At 36.5% G+C, this 19,508-nt stretch overlaps 1 protein-coding gene across 5 annotated transcripts in view; it reads left to right on the top strand.

Moving 5' to 3' along the window:
- Positions 1-19,508, top strand: part of PPP3CA (protein phosphatase 3 catalytic subunit alpha) — a 797,611-nt gene that overhangs the window by 711,731 nt on the left and 66,372 nt on the right. For 2 of the 5 annotated variants that reach the window (XM_053703489.1, XM_053703486.1), the window contains exon 11: positions 1,625-1,654. The exons of 2 other annotated variants lie outside the window; for them this stretch is intronic. In XM_053703489.1, coding sequence (XP_053559464.1) covers positions 1,625-1,654 — 30 coding nt within the window. The remainder of the gene's footprint in view (positions 1-1,624; positions 1,655-19,508) is intronic. One more of the 5 variants, XM_053703487.1, reaches the window with a different exon arrangement.

Raw genomic sequence — 19,508 nt, 5'->3', positions numbered from 1 at the left:
GCAGGGTTTATTATTATACTTGTTTATTAACTGTACTAAAAGATGAAAATGTCCTTAAAGTGAATGTAAAGTTGAATGAATGAATTAAAACAGGGGCACTTTTATTCATGAAACTTTACATTGCAGCTTTTTTTTTTTTTTAATACTTACCTTTTTCTTTAGCAAACCCAGACCACTATACTCTGCCCGTAGCTCCTCTGTGCTTACCTCAGCAATGACAAAACCAGCTTCCTCCTATCATGGTGTGCACCCCGTAGCGTCCATCTCGTGAGGCCACGTTGTGATTGGAGGAAGCCGGTTTCATCATTGATGTGCTAAGTACAGAAGAGCTGCGGGTGGTGGATTGCGGTCTGGGTTTCCTAAAGAAAAGGTAAGTATTTAAAAAACAAACAAAAAAACGCTGCAATTTAAACTTTAATGAATTAAAGTGCCCCTGTTTTTAATAGCATTTTTAAAAACCGTGCACTCATTTATTTAACTTTACATTCACTTTAAGTGTGCGTCATTTGTTACTGGCACTTACCTGCATTTTTATAGACTCATCTTCTGTTCTGAATACTTAGATATCTAAAATAATAATTTTGTACCTTTTATTTATCACATCGTTTTTTTTAAGCATAGATTAAAGATGGAAAGTGGGCTTAAAAATAAGCTTTAATTATCCTAAAATAATGTCCTAACGCATAAACATAATTTTTTTTAAAGAGACATGAAACCCAAACTTTTTCTCTCATGATTCAGATAGAGTATATGGACATTTTAAACATACTTCAAATTAACTTCTATTATCAAATTTGCTTCATTCTCTTTGTATCCAGTGTTGAATGAGCAGCATAGCACTACTGAGAGCTAGCTCATTACATTAGGTGAGCCAATGACAAAAGGCATATATGTGCAGCTACTTATCAACAGCAATCTCTCAATATGGTATTGCTGCTCCTGAACCTACCCAACAAAGGTTATCAAGAAAACAAAGCAAATTAAAGTTTGAAAGCTGTTTAAAATTGTATGCTCTATCTGAAACATGAAAGACAAATTGGGGCTCTCATGTCCCTTTAAAAACATAGATAAATAATCTGTTTGTTCTACCAACAAATAAACTATTATGAACAATTATAAATCCCCTTTGGTGATTCTGGGAATATTATGTCATTAATAGTTTTGTGGATTAACCAGTTCATTACACCATTAGTGTACATTTTAGCTTAAATGTCCGTATGTTTTTAATATAGAAAATAAATGGATGCATGCTCTTCATCTTTTGCTGGTGTGTACACATTTTTACTTAAAAATAAAAACAATAAAATAAACTGAAAAACTAACCTTTCAGTGTGAACTGCCGAACCGCTTGGTTATATTATTGTGCTAACTAACTGACAGTGCTGTTAAACCTGCTTGGTTTTCCTTCAGCATGACTGATAATCCAGTTACCTAATAAGATTGCATTAATCCCTTGCTCTTTAATTAATTTTAGACTTTCTTCTCTATCTAATATTTCTTTATTTTTCATTTTACAGAATCTATTTTAGCCTTTTCATTTTAGTAGCTTTGACTCATTCTTTTTTTGTTTACTATCCTTCAAATTTGATTTGATTGTTTGTTTTTGGCCCTGGAATTTCATAAGAAGACCAGCTAATATATGCACAGAAGAAAGGTATAAAAATAATTTGGTTTGTACTTTTTTTATTTATTTTTATTTTGTTTATGTAAAAAAAAATCATAGTTCATTTCTGTATCAGAATTATCTAATAGTTATCTAAAATTGCCTTGCTCTGTGTTTGTTTTTTGCTTTAATATTTCTACTTAGGACTTGACCACAATCAGATTGTATAAAAAAAAATTAAAAAAAAAATCAAGCTAGTATTCCCATTTTGAGTAGGTTTTTAAATGTTACACTTTTTTGCATAATAAATAAATATTTTTTAATAATTGTATGCTTTACTTTGTTTTTTCTCTTTTTTTAATCCTTTATTCTAATTACAATGTTCTATGTAATATATAACTTTTACTGTTATAATAAAACATGTTAAATCCAAATAAATTATCCATAAATGTCAACATTTTTCCATATATTCCATTATTATCGTCTAACTTTTCTCTTAAAAAAAAAACAAACAAAAACGTATCATTGTTTCTCTATCTCCCCCTCTGCTCCTATGTACATTGTCAATTGTCCCCTATATTGTTCCTCGTTTATTGGGTAAAAAAAATCTATACTTCTAAAGGTTGTATGTGAATAAAACATTTCCATTTTTGTATATGTGTTGTACTAAAAAATATATATATATATATATATATATATATATTTTAATTATATATTAACTTACACAAATGAGGGAAGGTTTTGAAAGGCATTGTTTGTCAGCAATAAAAATAAATGCTGTAAATATTAGTATAACTTCATATAGTGTCCCATTTTTCTTTAAATTTTGTTTTAGTTTTACATTTGTACCAGTACCAGAGTGCAATAATGGAGTTGGCTGGTGGTTGGTTATTTTTTGCAAATACATTAATTGCTATAGACAGTTTGTAACAATTATGATTGTTTGATCATTGCTTTATAAATAATTATTTATTTATTAATTGATTTATTTTAGTGATTGTGGTGGTTGTTTGCCTTAGGCTGTGTCCAGTAGGTTCTTTAGCTTTTATAATCGTATAATGTGTTGGGCTATGACTAAAAATTTGTACTCGCTAGCATTCTTCTTTTGTAATTTATCTGCTGATAAAATTATTTTTTAAGCATTAAGCAATAATCACAAGGGAACATTTATAATAGATCAAAAGAAAAGGTTACAGTTCAATAACATGCTTAGGACCAGTTATGATGATGCATTAATAGCTGGAGGATGGTACAGTTATAGAGCTACATCAAAATCAATCAACTTTCTGGTAAAACCCAATTTAAAAAAAAATAACACATTTTTACCATGTGGATTACAAATGTATTGAAAAGTTCAATAAGTTTTTGGTGCAACAAATCCAAATTATTATTATTTTTTTTAGTTATTTTAAACCTTCTCATGTAATGTCAAATATGGAGATATATAGATAATTTGGAAGTTTATAGATTCGCTAACCTCCAGAGATATTCTATTAACCATTAATATTTAAGGACTGAAGGCACCGTTATGTTTTTATTTTATGTTGATGATTTAAGAATATTAAGGAAAAATCAGAAAATACTGTAGCTATAGATCTATGGGTATAAAAATCTGTTTGGAAAGTAACAGATTAGTTCAAACAATTTAGGGTAAACCTCAATGGAATAAAATCTGTTTTTTTTTTACAAAGATATGACGAGTCCACGGATTTCATGCTTACTTGTCGGATATTAACCTCCTGCTAACAAGAAGTGTCAAAGAGCACCACAGCAGAGTTGTATATATAGCCCCTCCCATTCCCCTCCACCCCCAGTTATTCTCTTTGCTTGTGTTATACTAGGAAGACATGGTAAAGTGAGGTGTTAGTTTTAGTTTCTTTCATGTAATTAGCAAGAGTCCATGAGCTAGTGACGTATGGGATATACATTCCTACCAGGAGGGGCAAAGTTTCCCAAACCTTAAAATGCCTATAAATACACCCCTCACCACACCCACAATTCAGTTTTACAAACTTTGCCTCCCATGGAGGTGGTGAAGTAAGTTTGTGCTAGATTCTACGTTGATATGCGCTTCGCAGCAGGCTGGAGCCCGGTTTTCCTCTCAGAGTGCAGTGAATGTCAGAGGGATGTGAAGAGAGTATTGCCTATTTGAATTCAATGATCTCCTTCTACGGGGTCTATTTCATAGGTTCTCTGTTATCGGTCGTAGAGATTCATCTCTTACCTCCCTTCAGATCGACGTTATACTCTTATATATACCATTACCTCTACTGATACTCGTTTCAGTACTGGTTTGGCTTTCTACTACATGTAGATGAGTGTCCTGGGGTAAGTAAGTCTTATTTTCTGTGACACTCTAAGCTATGGTTGGGCACTTTTATATAAAGTTCTAAATATATGTGTTTAAATATTTATTTGCCTTGATTCAGGATGTTCAATATTCCTTATTTCAGGCAGTCAGTTTCATTATTTGGGATAATGCATTTGAATAATAAATTTTTTCTTACCTTAAATTTGACTTTTTCCTGTGGGCTGTTAGGCTCGCGGGGGCTGAAAATGCTTCTTTTTATTGCGTCATTCTTGGCGCGGATTTTTTTGGCGCAAAAAAATTTCTTTGTCATTTCCGGCGTCGTACTTGTCGCCGGAAGAAGTTTGTGTTTGCGTAAATTTTTTGACTTTTTGCGCCAAAAATGTCGGCGTCGCCGGATGTGGCGTCATTTAGGCGCCTAATAATGTGGGCGTCTTTTTTGGCGCTAAAAAATATGGGCGTCATTATTGTCTCCACATTATTTAAGTCTCATTGTTTATTTGCTTCTGGTTGCTAGAAGCTTGTTCATTGGCATTTTTTCCCATTCCTGAAACTGTCATTTAAGGAATTTGATAGATTTTGCTTTATATGTTGTTTTTTCTATTGCATATTGCAAGATGTCTCAGATTGACCCTGGATCAGAAGCTACTTCTGGAAAAACGCTTGACTGAGTTCAGTCCTACCAAAGCTAAGTTCATTTATTTTAAATGTTATGAATGTTTATCTTTAGCTATGGTTTGTAATAGGTTATCATGATTAAATTTTACATGCAGAATCCATTAGTATTTATGCTTTATATATTGCCATTCTTTTTACATCTTATGTACAAGAAATATTTAGAAGATTTTTAAGAAATATTTTTCTGATTCTATTTTAAAGGCTTTGTCTGACTTTGTGCCTTCTAATAACATTTTTAGGTCTTTTTCAACTTCTTTTTTAATTATTGAAGTTTCAAATGACCAACAACATACTGATTTATCCTTCTCTGATGATGTTTTTTCTCATTCAGAATTTTCTTCATCAGATATTGACACTAACAAATCTACTTTTTTTATTAAAGTACATTTGTTCTTTGTTGAAAAGGTGTTGATTATTTTACATTAAGGTAACTGGTTCTTTTTCAAGACTAGCTAACACTATTTCTGCTTATTTATTCTTCTGTGTTTTCAGAGGTTTTTTTCCAATTCCTTATACTAGGGAATGGAATAGGCTGAGAATTTTCTTTTATTCCTTCTTCAAAGGTTTTAAACTATTCTCTTTGCCGGCAGTTTAATTCAATTTGGAGGGTTCTCCAATTTATTAGGCCTATCTCTACTCCTACTAATTATGCTATTGTTTCTATAGCAAAATAGTATTTATTTTCCTTTAGATGGTTGTATCTTATTTATGGAAAATTATTTAGTTTCAGGTACTTTTCTTGGACCTATGATTTATTTGGATGTTGCGATTGCTTCATTTTTTCTGTTTACTTTAAGTTCAAGTATCAGATTATGATTTATTTTAGCCTTGTTAAAGGGACAAAATTTACTAGACTAGGTGATGTTGCATTTGTCTTGTTGTTTTGCATTTATTGATTATGCAAGTCCACTGTATTGTCAGGTCCTTTAACTGGACTATCATGCTAATAATTATATTTGTGTCTTCATTTTATTGAATATTTTCGCAAATGAGGTTTAATCTATGTCTTTAGCTGTTTGAGCTAGAAGAATTTTGTGATTTCTAAAAATCCATATTTCTTTTGTTCTAAGATAATCAATTATTTGTTTTATAATTGGATTCAATTCTTAACTGTTACTCTGGGCTTCAAGATTGAGTTCTAAGACTAAAACTTTAAGCTTATACTAGTTTGGTTGTTCTTATTATGGAATGAATTCCTGAATTCTTTCCCAAGTAACATGTTTTTAATTGGAATTTTTTTCCGTTCGAAATCAGCTCCCTTAAATTGCGATGTATGTGCCGTATTCCAGCTTTGCTGGCAAGGGGCAGGTTAAGACTTTTTTGAAATTTATTTGGTTCTATTCAGGTCCAAATTTATTATTTGTTTTCTTTAGATACAATAAATGCATATTTTTTCTGTATTCATTCAGATTATTTTCTGAGGATGCAGAATCTCATATGATTCACTTTGTTCTTCAGGACATAGTTAGAGGATCTTTTTTTCAAAAGCTCTTGATTCCTCTCACAAGGGTCACCTTTTTGGGGGTTTCCAGATAGTTTGTGTCACTGTCTTTGTCTCTATCAGACAAGGGACAATTTTATTGGGTTCCGTCTGTCAGTACCTTTATTCTCTATTATTTCCTTCAGTTGCTATATATGCATAGAAGTTTTAGGTCTTATGGCCACAGCATTGGATTCAATTCCCTTTGCTCATTTTCAATAGAAAGAACCTTTCCAGTCTTTTATGCTGAATTATGGTGCAGGGATTCTAGGATTTCGCATTTTAAATCTTCAAATCCTAGTATTTATCTCTCTTGATTTGGTGGTTAAGATCACCATCATTTAGTTCTACAGGTCTCTTCGTTTCTTTCAACCTGGACCATGATCTCTACAGATGTGAGTCTTTTTGGTTGGGAGGCTGTCTGAGGATCTCTGTCAGCACAAGGGGTTTGGAAATCTCAGGAGGCGAGATTACCATTTGATATTTTAGAACTCCGTGCCAAAATAGGCTCCGCCCCTTAAGGTCAAAAGTCAGAGTAGGCCCAAACAACACCACATGGAAATGCAGTTTTGCACTAAAGTAAAAATACACACACAATATAACCCTCAAGCATAAAACCAATAAGTTTTAAGTGCCAAAAATAAAAAACATAAAACATTGTTTTTTATATTGTCTCCCATGTCACATAATGCCCAAATATCAACTAATGATAAATATAAAATAGGGACTCCGTAACACCCCTCTTTTTAAAATAGGTTTTACTGCTTACCCCATTCCCATACAGGGAAATAATGCCAGCCAGTTCTGATACACCAAGTCTCCTCAGAAAAAAAGGCTGCACATACCTTAATGCTGCTTGTTGCATGAAACCGGTCTCCACACTGAAGATGTCTCATGGTTACCTTCAGAAGTCTTGTGGGAAGCAGCGTGGATCTTACAAATGCTAAGATCATCAAACCTCAGGGCAGAAATCTTCTTCCATATCCCCCTGAGGAAAATAGTACGCACCGGTACCATTTAAAATAAAAAAAACTTCTTGATTAAAGAAACTAAAACTAACACCTCACTTTACCATGTCTTCCTAGTATAACACAGGCAAAGAGAATAACTGGGGGTGGAGGGGAAGGGGAGGGGCTATATGTACAGCTCTGCTGTGGTGCTCTTTGCCACTTCCTGTTAGCAGGAGGTTAATATCCCACAAGTAAGGATGAAATCCGTGGACTCGTCATATCGTAAAAGAAAGTAATTTATCAGGTAAGCATAAATTTAGTTTTTCATTGTTTCTTGATGAGATATTATGCTGCAAAATGTGTTTTGCAGCAACTATAACAAATTAATTTACAATTACATACAACATTTATCCTAGATGTGTCTAGTTTTCTAAAGCATGTGATTGTTATCAATTAATTACAATATACTTTTTTTTCTTTTTTCTTCTGGGTACCATTGATCTTTGTAAAAACCTACAACCTAAATACACACAGCTAAGTAACAGTCAGCTAGATTACTAGTTTTGCATTATGAGTGGCTCGGTAATAACTTGCAAGTTATTGCCACCGCTCACCTTTAATAGCGCTGCTATTACAGGTTTGCAAAAACCCGGCGATATGGCTGCGTTGAGCTCCATACCGCACACAAATACCAGCGCTGCTTTGATCTGGTTTGACGTGCTTGTGCATGATTTCCCCATAGACATCAATGGGGAGAGCCAGCTAAAAAAAGCCTAACACCTGCAATAACGGAGCGTAAAGCTCCGTAATGCAGCCCCATTGATGTCTATGGGGAAACAAAATGTATGTTTACACCTAACACCCTAACATAAACCCAGAGTCTAAACACCCCTAATCTGTCGGCCCTGACATCGCCAACACCTACATTACACTTATTAACCCCTAATCTGCCGCCCCCAATGTCGCCGCCACCTACATACATTTATTAACCCCTAATCTGCCGCCCCCAAACTTCGCCACCGCCGCTATACTAAAGTTATTAACCCCTAAACCTCTGGCCTCCCACATCACTAACACTAATTAAATATATTAACACCTAACCCTAAGTCTAACCCTAACACCCCTAACTTTAATATAATTAAAATAAATCTAAATAAAAATTACTATATTTACTTAAATAATACCTATTTAAAACTAAATACCTATAAAATAAACCCTAAGTTAGCTACAATATAACAAATAGTTACATTGTAGCTATCATAGGTTTTATTTTTATTTCATAGCTAAGTTTGTATTTATTTTAACTAGGTAGACTAGTTAGTAAATAGTTAACTATTTACTAACTACCTAGTAAAAATAAATACAGTTACCTGTAAAATAAAACCTAACCTGCCTCACACTAACACCTAACATTAAACTAAAATTCAATAAATTATATTAATTAAATACAATTAACTAAATTATAAAAAAGCATAAACACTAAATTACACAAAATAAAAAATAAATTATCAAATATTTAAACTAATTACACCTAATCTAATAGCCCTATCAAATAAAAAAGCCCCCCCAAAATAAAAAAAAACGTAGCCTAAACTAAACTGCCAATAGCCCTTAAAAAAACCTTTTGCGGGGCATTGCCCCAAAGAAATGAGCTCTTTTACCTGTAAAAAAAAAAAAAATACAAACAATCCCCCAACAGATAAAACCACCACCCACACAACCAAACCCCCCAAATAAAATTCTATCTAAAAAACCTAAGCTCCCCATTGCCCTGAAAAGGGCATTTGGATGGGCATTTAGCTCTCTTTCGTTGCCTAAAACCCACCCAATAAACCCTTAATAAAACCTAACACTAACCCCCGAAGATCCACTTACAGTTTTTGAAGACCGGACATCCATCCTCATCCAGCCTGGAGAAGTCTTCATCCAAGCGGCAAGAAGTCCTCAATGAAGCTGGGAGAAGTCTTCATCCAAGTGGCAGGAAGTCGTCCTCAAGATGCCATCTTCATCCAGACGGCATCTTCTATCTTCATCCTTCCAACGCGGAGCATCCTCTTTCGATGGCTATTGAAGAATGAAGTTTCCCTTTAAATGACGTCGTCCAAGATGGCGTACCTTGAATTCCAATTGGCTGATAGAATTCTATCAGCCAATCGGAATTAAAGGGTAAAAAAATCCTATTGGCAGAAATGCTGTTAATGTGGTAGTCAGAAGTGGTAACAGCATGCTAATACTGAAGCAAGGAGTGATAAAAAGAAAAACAACAAAGTGCTCCATAAATAAAAGTATTCGGACAATATATGTGAATCTATAAATAATCCCAATATGATATAAAATGGGAATATGAGCTTTATAATAAGATATATTAATGAAGGCCAACAGGGATATTATATATATATATATATATATATATATATATATATATGGCATGCGTGTGTTGTGTTTTGTATGAGAGTGTGTGTGTTTGCTATACGAGTTTGTGTATGTATTATTATATGAGAATGTGTGTGGTGTTTATTGTATGAGAGTATCTGTGTGTGTTACCTTTTACACTTTAAAATTTGACTGCAATCAGGAATAAAGTATGCACGCATTTTAATCACTTTTCCAAAAGTTGCAGCTATCTTGTATATTCAGAACTTTTCAGACCAAGCATAAAATAGGGTCGCGAAGGTATGTGATTATCATTGCACTGGGTCTTGGGAAAACAAATTTGAAGAACCGTGCTTTAGAGGATATTTTAGGCAGGATGCGGGTACTTATGGTGACTGGAGACTAGGGGTTAATATGTGAGTTTAGAGGTACCTAAGGGGTTAATGTCGCCTCTAAAGTATTTTCATTATGTGTTCTTGTATTTTAGCTACATAGCTTTTTATATAACAGCGTTAGCTCACAGTATCAGGTTTTTTTTTATCTAGTGCACTATGTTTTCGGCTGCGCAGTTAATGGTGGTTTCCTAGCATCTTTTTATGAAAAAGAAGTTACAGCCACACTGCCTTGTGAATGGAGTAGCCTTAGGGTTCAGCGATCTGTACTTGCTATAGCACAGGATCAAGCAGACCTTTTTAGTGGCATCTTAGCATGGTAGAATGAAGCGTGATGTTAAAAAAACTGTTGCGCTCTTTATTCCCATGCTTTGACTGTGTTCCTGCATCCTTCACTGAGATGGAGCTGTGGCGTCATTTAGTTTTTTTGTCAGGTCCCTTCACGTGACCCGTCTCTCTGTCTCCGGCTGAGAATGGAGCTTATATTCTTTTTGACAGCGCAATGTTAAAGTTAAAATTATATGCAATGCAAACTATTTTGTAAATGTTAAACATTCCTTATAATGATATGGAGAACGTTTATTTGGATAGTTTTTTATTGTATGTGTAAATCATCACTAATTATTCTGTGCCTGTTATACCGTTATTTAAATTATCTGTTTAAAGTGACAGGCTTGTGTTTAATATATTAAATTGAATTTTTGCTAGAGTCCCTGGATCATCTTCAGACATTACAATGCTCTTGCGTTAAAAACAACATTTTAGACACTATTGTTTTTAAAGTACAATTTTGTGTGTTTAAAATTGCTGGATATTTTGAGATAGAGATCTCACGTTGCCTTTGAACCCTATGTCTTCCAGGATTATGCTGTGTAGGTATTACAACAGTTTCTCCTTACATGTCCCAAGCCTCTATGGCGTCACTGGAGGTGCCCGGCGCTTCCTCATAATTTCCTGGAGGAGTTATTTGCCTGCGGAATGCTGCTCAGGTATATTTTGGGTATCTGTGGCATCATCTGCTTTTACTAATTTTAGGGGATGATCGCAGGGGGAACATTATTGTTTCAGATAGTAAGTTTTCTGTTCCGTCTGATGCTACTCTGATTGTTTTCCTCGTAGGTTGGGGAGGATACGTCAGTAGCTTCTGGGGATACAATCTCAGATTTGGACAGTATAATTCCTCTACCTGATTCTGAAGTTGTATTCTTCAGATTTCAGCCTGTACACCTTCATGTGTGTTTAAAGGAGGTTTTGGCTGCATTGGAGCGACTCCAATTCGCCTGTCGTTGTCAATCCTTAAGGAATTTAGTGATCTTTATAGATAATATAATTCCTTTGTGACAGTTTTTTCCTGTACCAAACCGTGCTGGACAGGAATGGGAGGGCTACTCTTGGAGTTTCCCTGTTCCCTATCTTTTAAAGGATGTTTCCTGTCTTTGTCTACATTGACTATCATACGCACGGTGCCAATAGTAGTAGGACATCTGTACTCTGGCTAAGGAAACTATGATTTCTAGAGAGAATGGCTGTTCTTTAGGATTAATAGACTAAGCTTTTTACATGGCTATGTGGGTTTTCCACTGTGTCAAGTGTGGCATCTTATTGGTGCGATGCCTTGGTTGTTCTAATTGGTAGGGATTCCTTGAGAGGAGATCCAGAACATAATTAAGGCTCTTAAGCTAGCCAATTCCTTTATTTCTGAGGCTACCATGCTAATCTTCAAGCAGGGAGCCAAGATATATTTCTTGTTGTGCTAGCCCTCAGGACTTTGTGGGAAGGCCAGATAACTATATCATGATGCTTCTGGCAGTTCCTTACTGGAATGTTTCTGATATTCTTGTTTTAGACGAGAGGAAGTTTTGCCCCAATCCGGGATCGATCCAGGTGGGGGGACTGAATCTTTCTTTTTGTCCTCTATCATGGATACGAGATGTTCCCAGATAACATAGTGTCTCATGGTTTCTACATAGTAGTCTTTTCTTTCCTCCCTGAGTCTATCAGTTTATCGGCAGGCCAGATGACTGTGAGGCATTTTTGTAGTTATGGTAGACTTTAAGTGTCTCAACAAGTTGTTTCTCGAACGGAAACAGTCTTCCTTGGCCTTGCCATGGTTAGCAGAGAGGGCTATAATTACAGTGATCAGGGAATTGCTGGGGTGCCTTTTCCGAATGTCATAATGGTCCAGGTTCCAACCTTCCATCAAGCAAGCTCTCATGCAGGGACCTTGCTGTTTCTTTTCATTTCATGGATGGAAATTATTCTGAAAATGAGTTCCCTGGTTCCAGTTCTGTCTCTGGGGTTAGATCTGGAGAGGCCAGTGAGTTAGCTTAGTTGGTAAATGCTCTGACTATAAAAGCCTTGTTTAAAGGATCTGAGATCACAGGTTCAACTCCCGGCAGGGCCGACTCAGTCCTTCATCCTTCCGAAGATGATAAATGTGTTCCATTAATTGGGTAATATTAACAGCTCTGTTCAGCTGTCGTTTTGTTTATTTCCATGAGCGAGCACTGAAAAAGTGCTTTATTCCTACTGGGAGATAGACGCTATATAAATACTAGTTATATGAGATTCTTCCTGTGGATCAGAGTTCTCGTTTAGCTTGCGAGAGGTAGCTGGATCGTTGGCTATCTCCAGAATCTTTTTGTCTCGAAGCACCTTCTTCCGGAGACATTTCTGAGTGATAGTGATCACGTTTGCTAGCCCATTGTGGTTGGTGACTAGGGACTTGGGAGAAGTCGGCTCTCCCCCTGACCTTCGTGAAGTTTAGCTACCTTCAATGCTCTGATGTCTTGGCTCAGTTGCCTTCAGGTTTTAGTTAACATTTTGATCTCAGTGGTTCCTTGACCACCTGAGAGGAACCTGGAGTTCCTTTGCCATGTTTGGCATGGTTTGTCTGGTGGGCTGACGCTCATTTCGTTGCTTATCCTTCCTTCACTTTCAGGAGTGAATATCGGGGTTTTGATAAGATGCTCCAGGGGTTCCTTCATTTTTTAGACTGGTATTTCTGTTCTTCCGGTTGTTCTTCTTCCACGAGTCATTTCTTGTGTCAATCAGGGAGAGTATTGGTAATCTAATAGTCTCTGCATGTCCTCTAGGATCTGGTATGCAGACCTAGTGAGAGTGCCATCTCCTCTATTTTGGAGAGTCTTCTCTGGGGAAGGACCTTCTGATCTGGGTCCGTCCTTCATCTAAATTTTTCTGATGCTGTTTGCTTGGAGATTGAATGCTGGCTAAGTGTAGTTTCTGAATCGGTCATTGTGAACATGATTTAGGTTTGTATGCCTGTTACAAGGAATTTTTTCCATAACATAGAATGTAAATATCGTTAATGGTGTGAATCCAAAGATTTCTCTTGGAATAGGTCAGGCTTATTAGAAGTTTGTCCTTTTTACAGGAAAGTCTGGAGGATGGTTTGTCGGTCAGTTCTCTAAAGAGTCAGATTCTGCTCTATCCGTTTGATACATAAGCATCTGGCAGACGCACCAGTTATGCAGTGTTTTTGTCAGGCCTTGGCCAGTTTTAGGCCTGTGTTTTTATCTGTTTCCCTCTGTGGAACATTAACTTTGTTCTTCAGTGTTTGCAGTAACTCAGTTTGAGCCATTGCATTCCATAGATATAAAGTTATCTTGGAAGGCTTTGTTCTTAGTGTTTTTCCTTTTTGATCGGAAGATGCAAGGATAGCTCGCAACTAAAGCAATAGCCCAGGAAGCTGAGGTCCCATGTTCAATCCCAGGATGTGACACAGATTAAGAAAATTGCTCTGTTTAGAGTGAAGGAACTCTTAGCTTTGCAGTGTGAATTGCCTTATCTTATCGTTCATGCCAATAGGGCGGTGTTTCGTACTAGTTAGTTTCTTTCCTTAAGAGGATTGTGGTTCCTTTTTTGTCATTTCTTCTTTTATGAAGAACATTTATTTTTAGAGGTTATGTGTGCTTTAATGACTGTGATTCAGTCGAATAAGGATTTCTCTGATCTTCTGCACTGTTTGTCTGTTTCTCTGGGAAACATAAGGTCGGAAAGCTTCTGCTGCTACTTTTTTCTTTAGCTGAGTAGTATAACTGCTTTTGATCGAGACTGCTGGACAGCAGGCTCCTGAGAGCCTTACAGCTCGCTCCGCTAGGGCTGTTTTCTTCTTTTGGGTTTCTAAGATGTAGCTTCTCTGGTACGGTTTTGTGAGGCTGCAAACTGATCTTCTCTGCATTCCCTGTCAACTTTTTCAAATTTGTTATTTTTGCCTCGGCTGAGGTTTTTGGGCGATAGTTTCTTCGAGCAGTGATGCCTTCTGTTTAGGTTACCTGTCTCGTCCCTCCCATATCATCTGTGTCCTCTAGCTTGGGTATTGATTCCAGACAGTAATTTAATAGTAAATCTGTTTTTGAGTTATAAAGATGTAATTTTGTTTTGTTTTCTTTCCTAAGATATGGCGAGTCCACAGAATAATCAATTACTAGTGGGAATTTCACTCCTGGCCAGCAGGAGGAGGCAAAGAGCACTACAGCAAAGCTGCTATATATGTCACTTCCCTTACCCATAACCCGCAGTCATTTTCTTTGCCTGCAGTGCAAGGAGTAGGTGAAGTTTGAAAAAGTTCTCTGATTCCAGCCACAAGAGTAGTGTTTTAGGGATCATAATAGACTCCCTACTAATGAAGATATTTCTGACAGAGGTAAGAAAAACAAAGATCTTCGACACTTGTCTTTTCCTTCAGTCCTCTCCTCGGCCATCAGTGGCTCTATATATGGAGGTAATTGGACTGATGGTAGCTTCCATGGACATCATTCAGTTTGCTCGGTTCCATCTCAGACATCTGCAGTTTTCCATGTTAAGGCAATGGAACGGGGACTATGCGGATCTGTCTCCACAAATAGTTCTGGATCAGGTGAGAAGGGACTCTCTTCTGTGGTGGTTGCCTCAGCAACATCTCTCCCAGGGAACTTGCTTTTGCAGACCTTCCTGGGTGATCGTGACCACGGATGCCAGTTTTCTAGGTTGGGGAGCAATTTGGGGGTCATTGAAGACTCAGGGTCTTTGGACTCAGGAGGAGTCAGTTCTCCCTATAAACATTCTAGAACTGAGAGCGATTATTTATGCTCTACTTGCCTGACCTCAGTTAGCCTTAGCAAAAAGAGTTAGTGTGGTATGCTCCTATAAACAGCAAATATATTAAGCAATGAAACATGCAATAATGATCTCCAGGACTTAGGACAAATACACACTTACCCCAGTTGTGGTCCTTACACCCTATAATGTCAGAGTCTTACGTGTCCGCCGTCAGAGGTATACCCAAAGACACCGGGAAAACTGTAATCCAACAGACCGAGAACTTACTCGGCAAGCGAGTTTGCTGCTTCCTCCCAGTGCGACCTCTATCCAGGTACTGCTTCGCGGCACTCGGCTCCGGACGATGATGTCAGTAATGACATATGGGGTGATAGTAGTCTTCACCCGGGATTGCGATGTCACTATGAGGAGAGATGGGATCCTGAAGCTGGAGAAACGTAAAGGCAAAACGAAAGACTGGGGTCCCGAGTCAAATGTAATCGAAGTAAAAGCTGTACTTTATTAATAAAAGTTAAAATCGCCAACAGGGACTGGAGGGTACAACAGTGAAGTGCAAAAGGTGTGTGAGCGTGGCACCAATGGCTTACATGTTTCGGCGTGCCACGCTCACACACCTTTTGCACTGCACTGTTGTACCCTCCAGCCCATGTTGGCGATTTTAACTTTTATTAATAAAGTACAGCTTTTACTTTAACTACATTTGACTTGGGACCCCATCCTTTTGTTTTGCCCTCAGTTAGCCTTAGCCCGGTTTATCAGTCAGAAAACTTAACATTGGTGCCGTATATCAACCACCAGTGGGGAACTCGGAGTTCCTTGGCCATGACAGAGGTGTCCCGGATAATCTAGTGGGTGGAGTCTCACAACTGTTGTCTTTCTGTGATCTACATCCCAGGAGTGGACAATTGTAAGGCGGATTTTCTGAGCCGACAGACCTTTCAGTGGGAACTCCATCCGGAAGTTTTTTCCAGTTTAATCCTCATTTGTGGGCAGCCAGAACCGGATCTCATGGCTTCTCAGCAGAATGCCAAGCTTCTGAGGTACGGCTTGAGGTCAAGGGATCCACAGGTTTTCTTGATAGATGCTCTGGCAGTCCCTTGGCATTGCAGTCTAGCATACATATTTCCTCCGTTCGCTCTCCTGCCAAGAGTCATTGTTCAAATCAAGCAGGAGAGGGCGTTGGTGATTCTCATAGCGCCGACATGGCCTCGCAGTATCTGGTATGCAGATCTAGTGGAAATGTCATCTCTACCTCAGTGGAGACTCCCTCTGAGGAAGGACCTTCTACTTCAGGGTCCTTTTCTTCATCCAAATCTCGTTTCTCTGAAGCTGACTGCTTGGAGATTAAACGCTTGATTTTATCTAAGCGTGGGTTTTCAGAGTCGGTCATTGGGACCATGATTCAGGCTCGTAAGCCTGTGACAAGAAAGATTTACTATAAGATATGGCGTAAATATCTGTATTGGTGTGAATCCAAAAGCTACTCTTGGAGTAGAGTCAGGATTCCTAGGATTTTGTCTTTTCTCCAGGAGGGTCTGAAGAAGGGTTTTTCAGCTAGTACTCTGAAAGGTCAGATTTCTGCATTGTCTATTTTGTTGCATAAGCGTTTGGAGGATGCGCCAGACGTGCAATCTTTTTGTCAGGCCTTGGTTAGGATTATGCCTGTGTTTAAGCCTGTTACTCCTCCCTGGAGTCTTAGCCTTGTTCTTAAGAGTTTTACAGCGGGCTCTGTTTGAACCTATGCATTCTTTACATATCAAGATGTTATCTTGGAAGGTTTTCTTTCTTGTTGCTATTTCTTCTGCTCTGAGAGTTTCGGAACTCTCGACTCTGCAGTTTGATTCTCCTTATCTTATTTTTCATTCTGATAAGGTGGTTTTACGTACTAAATTGGGTTTCCTACCTAAGGTTGTTTCAAACAAGAATATTAATCAGGAGATTGTGGTTCCTTCTTTGTGTTTTAATCCTTCTCTTAAGGAGCATTTGTTGCACAACCTATATGTTATGCGTGCATTGAAGTTCTATCTTCAGGCGACTAAGGACTTTTGTCAGTCTTCTGCTTTGTTTGTTTTTCTGGGAAACGCAAAGGTCATAAAGCTATGGCTACTTCTCTTTGGGTAAGGAGTATTATTCGTTTAGCCTATGAAACTGCTGGACAGCAAGCTCCTGAGAGAGTCACTGCTCATTCCACGAGGGCTGTTTCTTCTTCCTGGGCATTTAAAAATGAAGCTTCTGTGGAACAGATTTGCAAGGCTGCAACTTGGTTCTCTTTGCATACTTTTTAAAGTTTTATAAATGTTATACTTTTGCCTCAGCGGAGGCTTCTTTTGGGAGAAGGTTTCTTCAAGCGGTGGTGCCTTCTTTTTAGGTCTACCTGTCTTGTCCTCCCTTATCATCTGTGTCATCTAGCTTGGTTATTGATTCCCACTAGTAATTGATGATTCCGTGGACTCACCATATCTTAGGAAAGAAAACATAATTAATGCTTACCTGATAAATGTATTTATTTCCAGATATGGTGAGTCCACGGCCCACCCTTTATTTAAAACGGTTATTTTTTCTAAAACCTCAGGCACCTCTACACTTTTGTGTTATCATCTTTTTCCATTTTTCCTTCGGCCGAATAACTGGAGGTTATGGGTAAGGGAAGTGACATATATAGCAGCTTTGCTGTAGTGCTATTTGCCTCCTCCTGCTGGCCAGGAGTGATATTCCCACTAGTAATTGATTATTCTTTTGACTCACCATATCCGGAAAGAAAGAAATTTATCAGGTAAGCATAAATTATGTTTTTATTTCATATGGCAAAATAATGCTAAAGACAAATATACTATACCGGATATACCGGGGTGTGTGTGTGTGTGTATGTATGTATGTATATATATATGTGTGTGTGTGTGTGTATATATGTATGTATATGTGTGTGTATATATATATGTATATATATGTATATGTATATATATATATATATATATATATATATATATATATATATATATATATATATATATATATATATATATATATATATATATATAATCTCAAGAACTGGATGTCTGCCTAAACCAAGCCTGTTATTACTGACAAACTGCTTTCATAAAAATGTTGTTTTTAAAAAAAAAAAAAAAAAAAAAAAAAAAGTAATGTAGAGTTACAGCTGTAATAGGTCTTAATCGTGGACACCTTTATATGTAGAGCAAGTTATTTTGGCTTTGATTTCAAAGCCTTTCTGATAAAGTTATCTTATGTTTTTTAAATGGCTTAATATCTTGTTAGTTTTTACTTAATCTTTGAACTAAAAGAATTCTGTTGCAATATTATAATATTTATCATATATAAATTAGAAAACAGCAGTTTTTCTCATGATTTTTGTACTTTTTGAACTTAACAGTTTTGACTTCTTGAAAACCTATTTTGGTCTTTTTTGAATACCTTAGCTTTAATTTTAGCTTTAAAGTTAATTTGTAAAGTTAATTTTAGCTTTAAAGTTCTCATTTCATATATTCATCAGTCTATGATGTGTACTCAATTATGATTGGAATTTATGTTTATTATAAAATTGATCAAAATTAAATACACATAAAATTAATTTCCCAGTCAATTGTCACATTACTATTTTATCAATTATCTTATACATTTTACTTGTCACATTGAACATATATTTTAGTTTGTGAAAATCTGTGAAAAATCAATCAATCAACCCCCCAGAAAAATACATGTGAAATACCCATTTCTTATAAGATGGTGTTTCCTTGTATATTCACATTATATATCCTAAATGCAACTTGATATTTTGTTATATTCACTGAACAATTGAGAAGCATTGACTGGACTAGTAACTTTGGATTAGTAACTTGTTTTCCTTGAGTAGTAAACTAATAAACTGTAGTGATCCACATGTGTGTTTTATGATGTTTAACGCTAGTATAAAAGTTAACATTTCTTGGGTTCTTTTTGTTTATTTTCTATGTTTATATGTATTGTCACAAAGACCTCATTGTTTTAGATTGTGTGGGTTAATTTTTTTTATCTGCGTGTTAATTGTTTTTTGGGGTTTTTTTTCCATATGAGTATTTTCCTTTGTTTATCCTTAAAAAAAAAAAAAAAAAAGACACACTGTCAAAAATAGTTTCTAAGTTTCATTTGAGCAAACTTTAATTATATACACCCAGAGACCTGGTGCATCAAGTCAGTAAGCTATCAATACAGAGTGGTAAGAAACAGAGCAGAGGTTCACCACAAAATCATTTCAGCGCTAGAGCTGAATCAAATCGGAATAAGATTTTTCTAAATATTTTGCATTTAGACTTATCATGTTTGGTATAAAAAATATCCTCATGATGTCACAATAGGATTGCTTATAAGTGTTTGTTTATGTACTGGATATACATGACAAAATTCATAAGTTATCCTTTAACTTCAGCCAGGGTTTGCATTGTGGTTTAAGGTGTGCCAATAACAAATGGGGTGGCTACCTTACTTGCCCACTCTGGAAGGGGCCTGATCAGAAACCTGACCTGAGGAAAATGTATTTAGTTTTGTTTTCAGCAAAGTAATGTCTTTCTACATGGGAAGCTGTGTAAAACATCTTAAGTGATCATCTTTCTTTGCCAAGCTCCTTTTTGTATTTTAAAACTGTTGCTTTTGTGTGTATCCCATGTTA

The sequence above is a fragment of the Bombina bombina genome, chromosome 2 (assembly GCF_027579735.1).
Source record: "Bombina bombina isolate aBomBom1 chromosome 2, aBomBom1.pri, whole genome shotgun sequence".
NCBI classification, from domain to species: domain Eukaryota; kingdom Metazoa; phylum Chordata; class Amphibia; order Anura; family Bombinatoridae; genus Bombina; species Bombina bombina.
The sequence above is the reverse complement of the archived record's forward strand: the minus strand, read 5'-3'. Positions and strand labels throughout refer to the sequence as shown.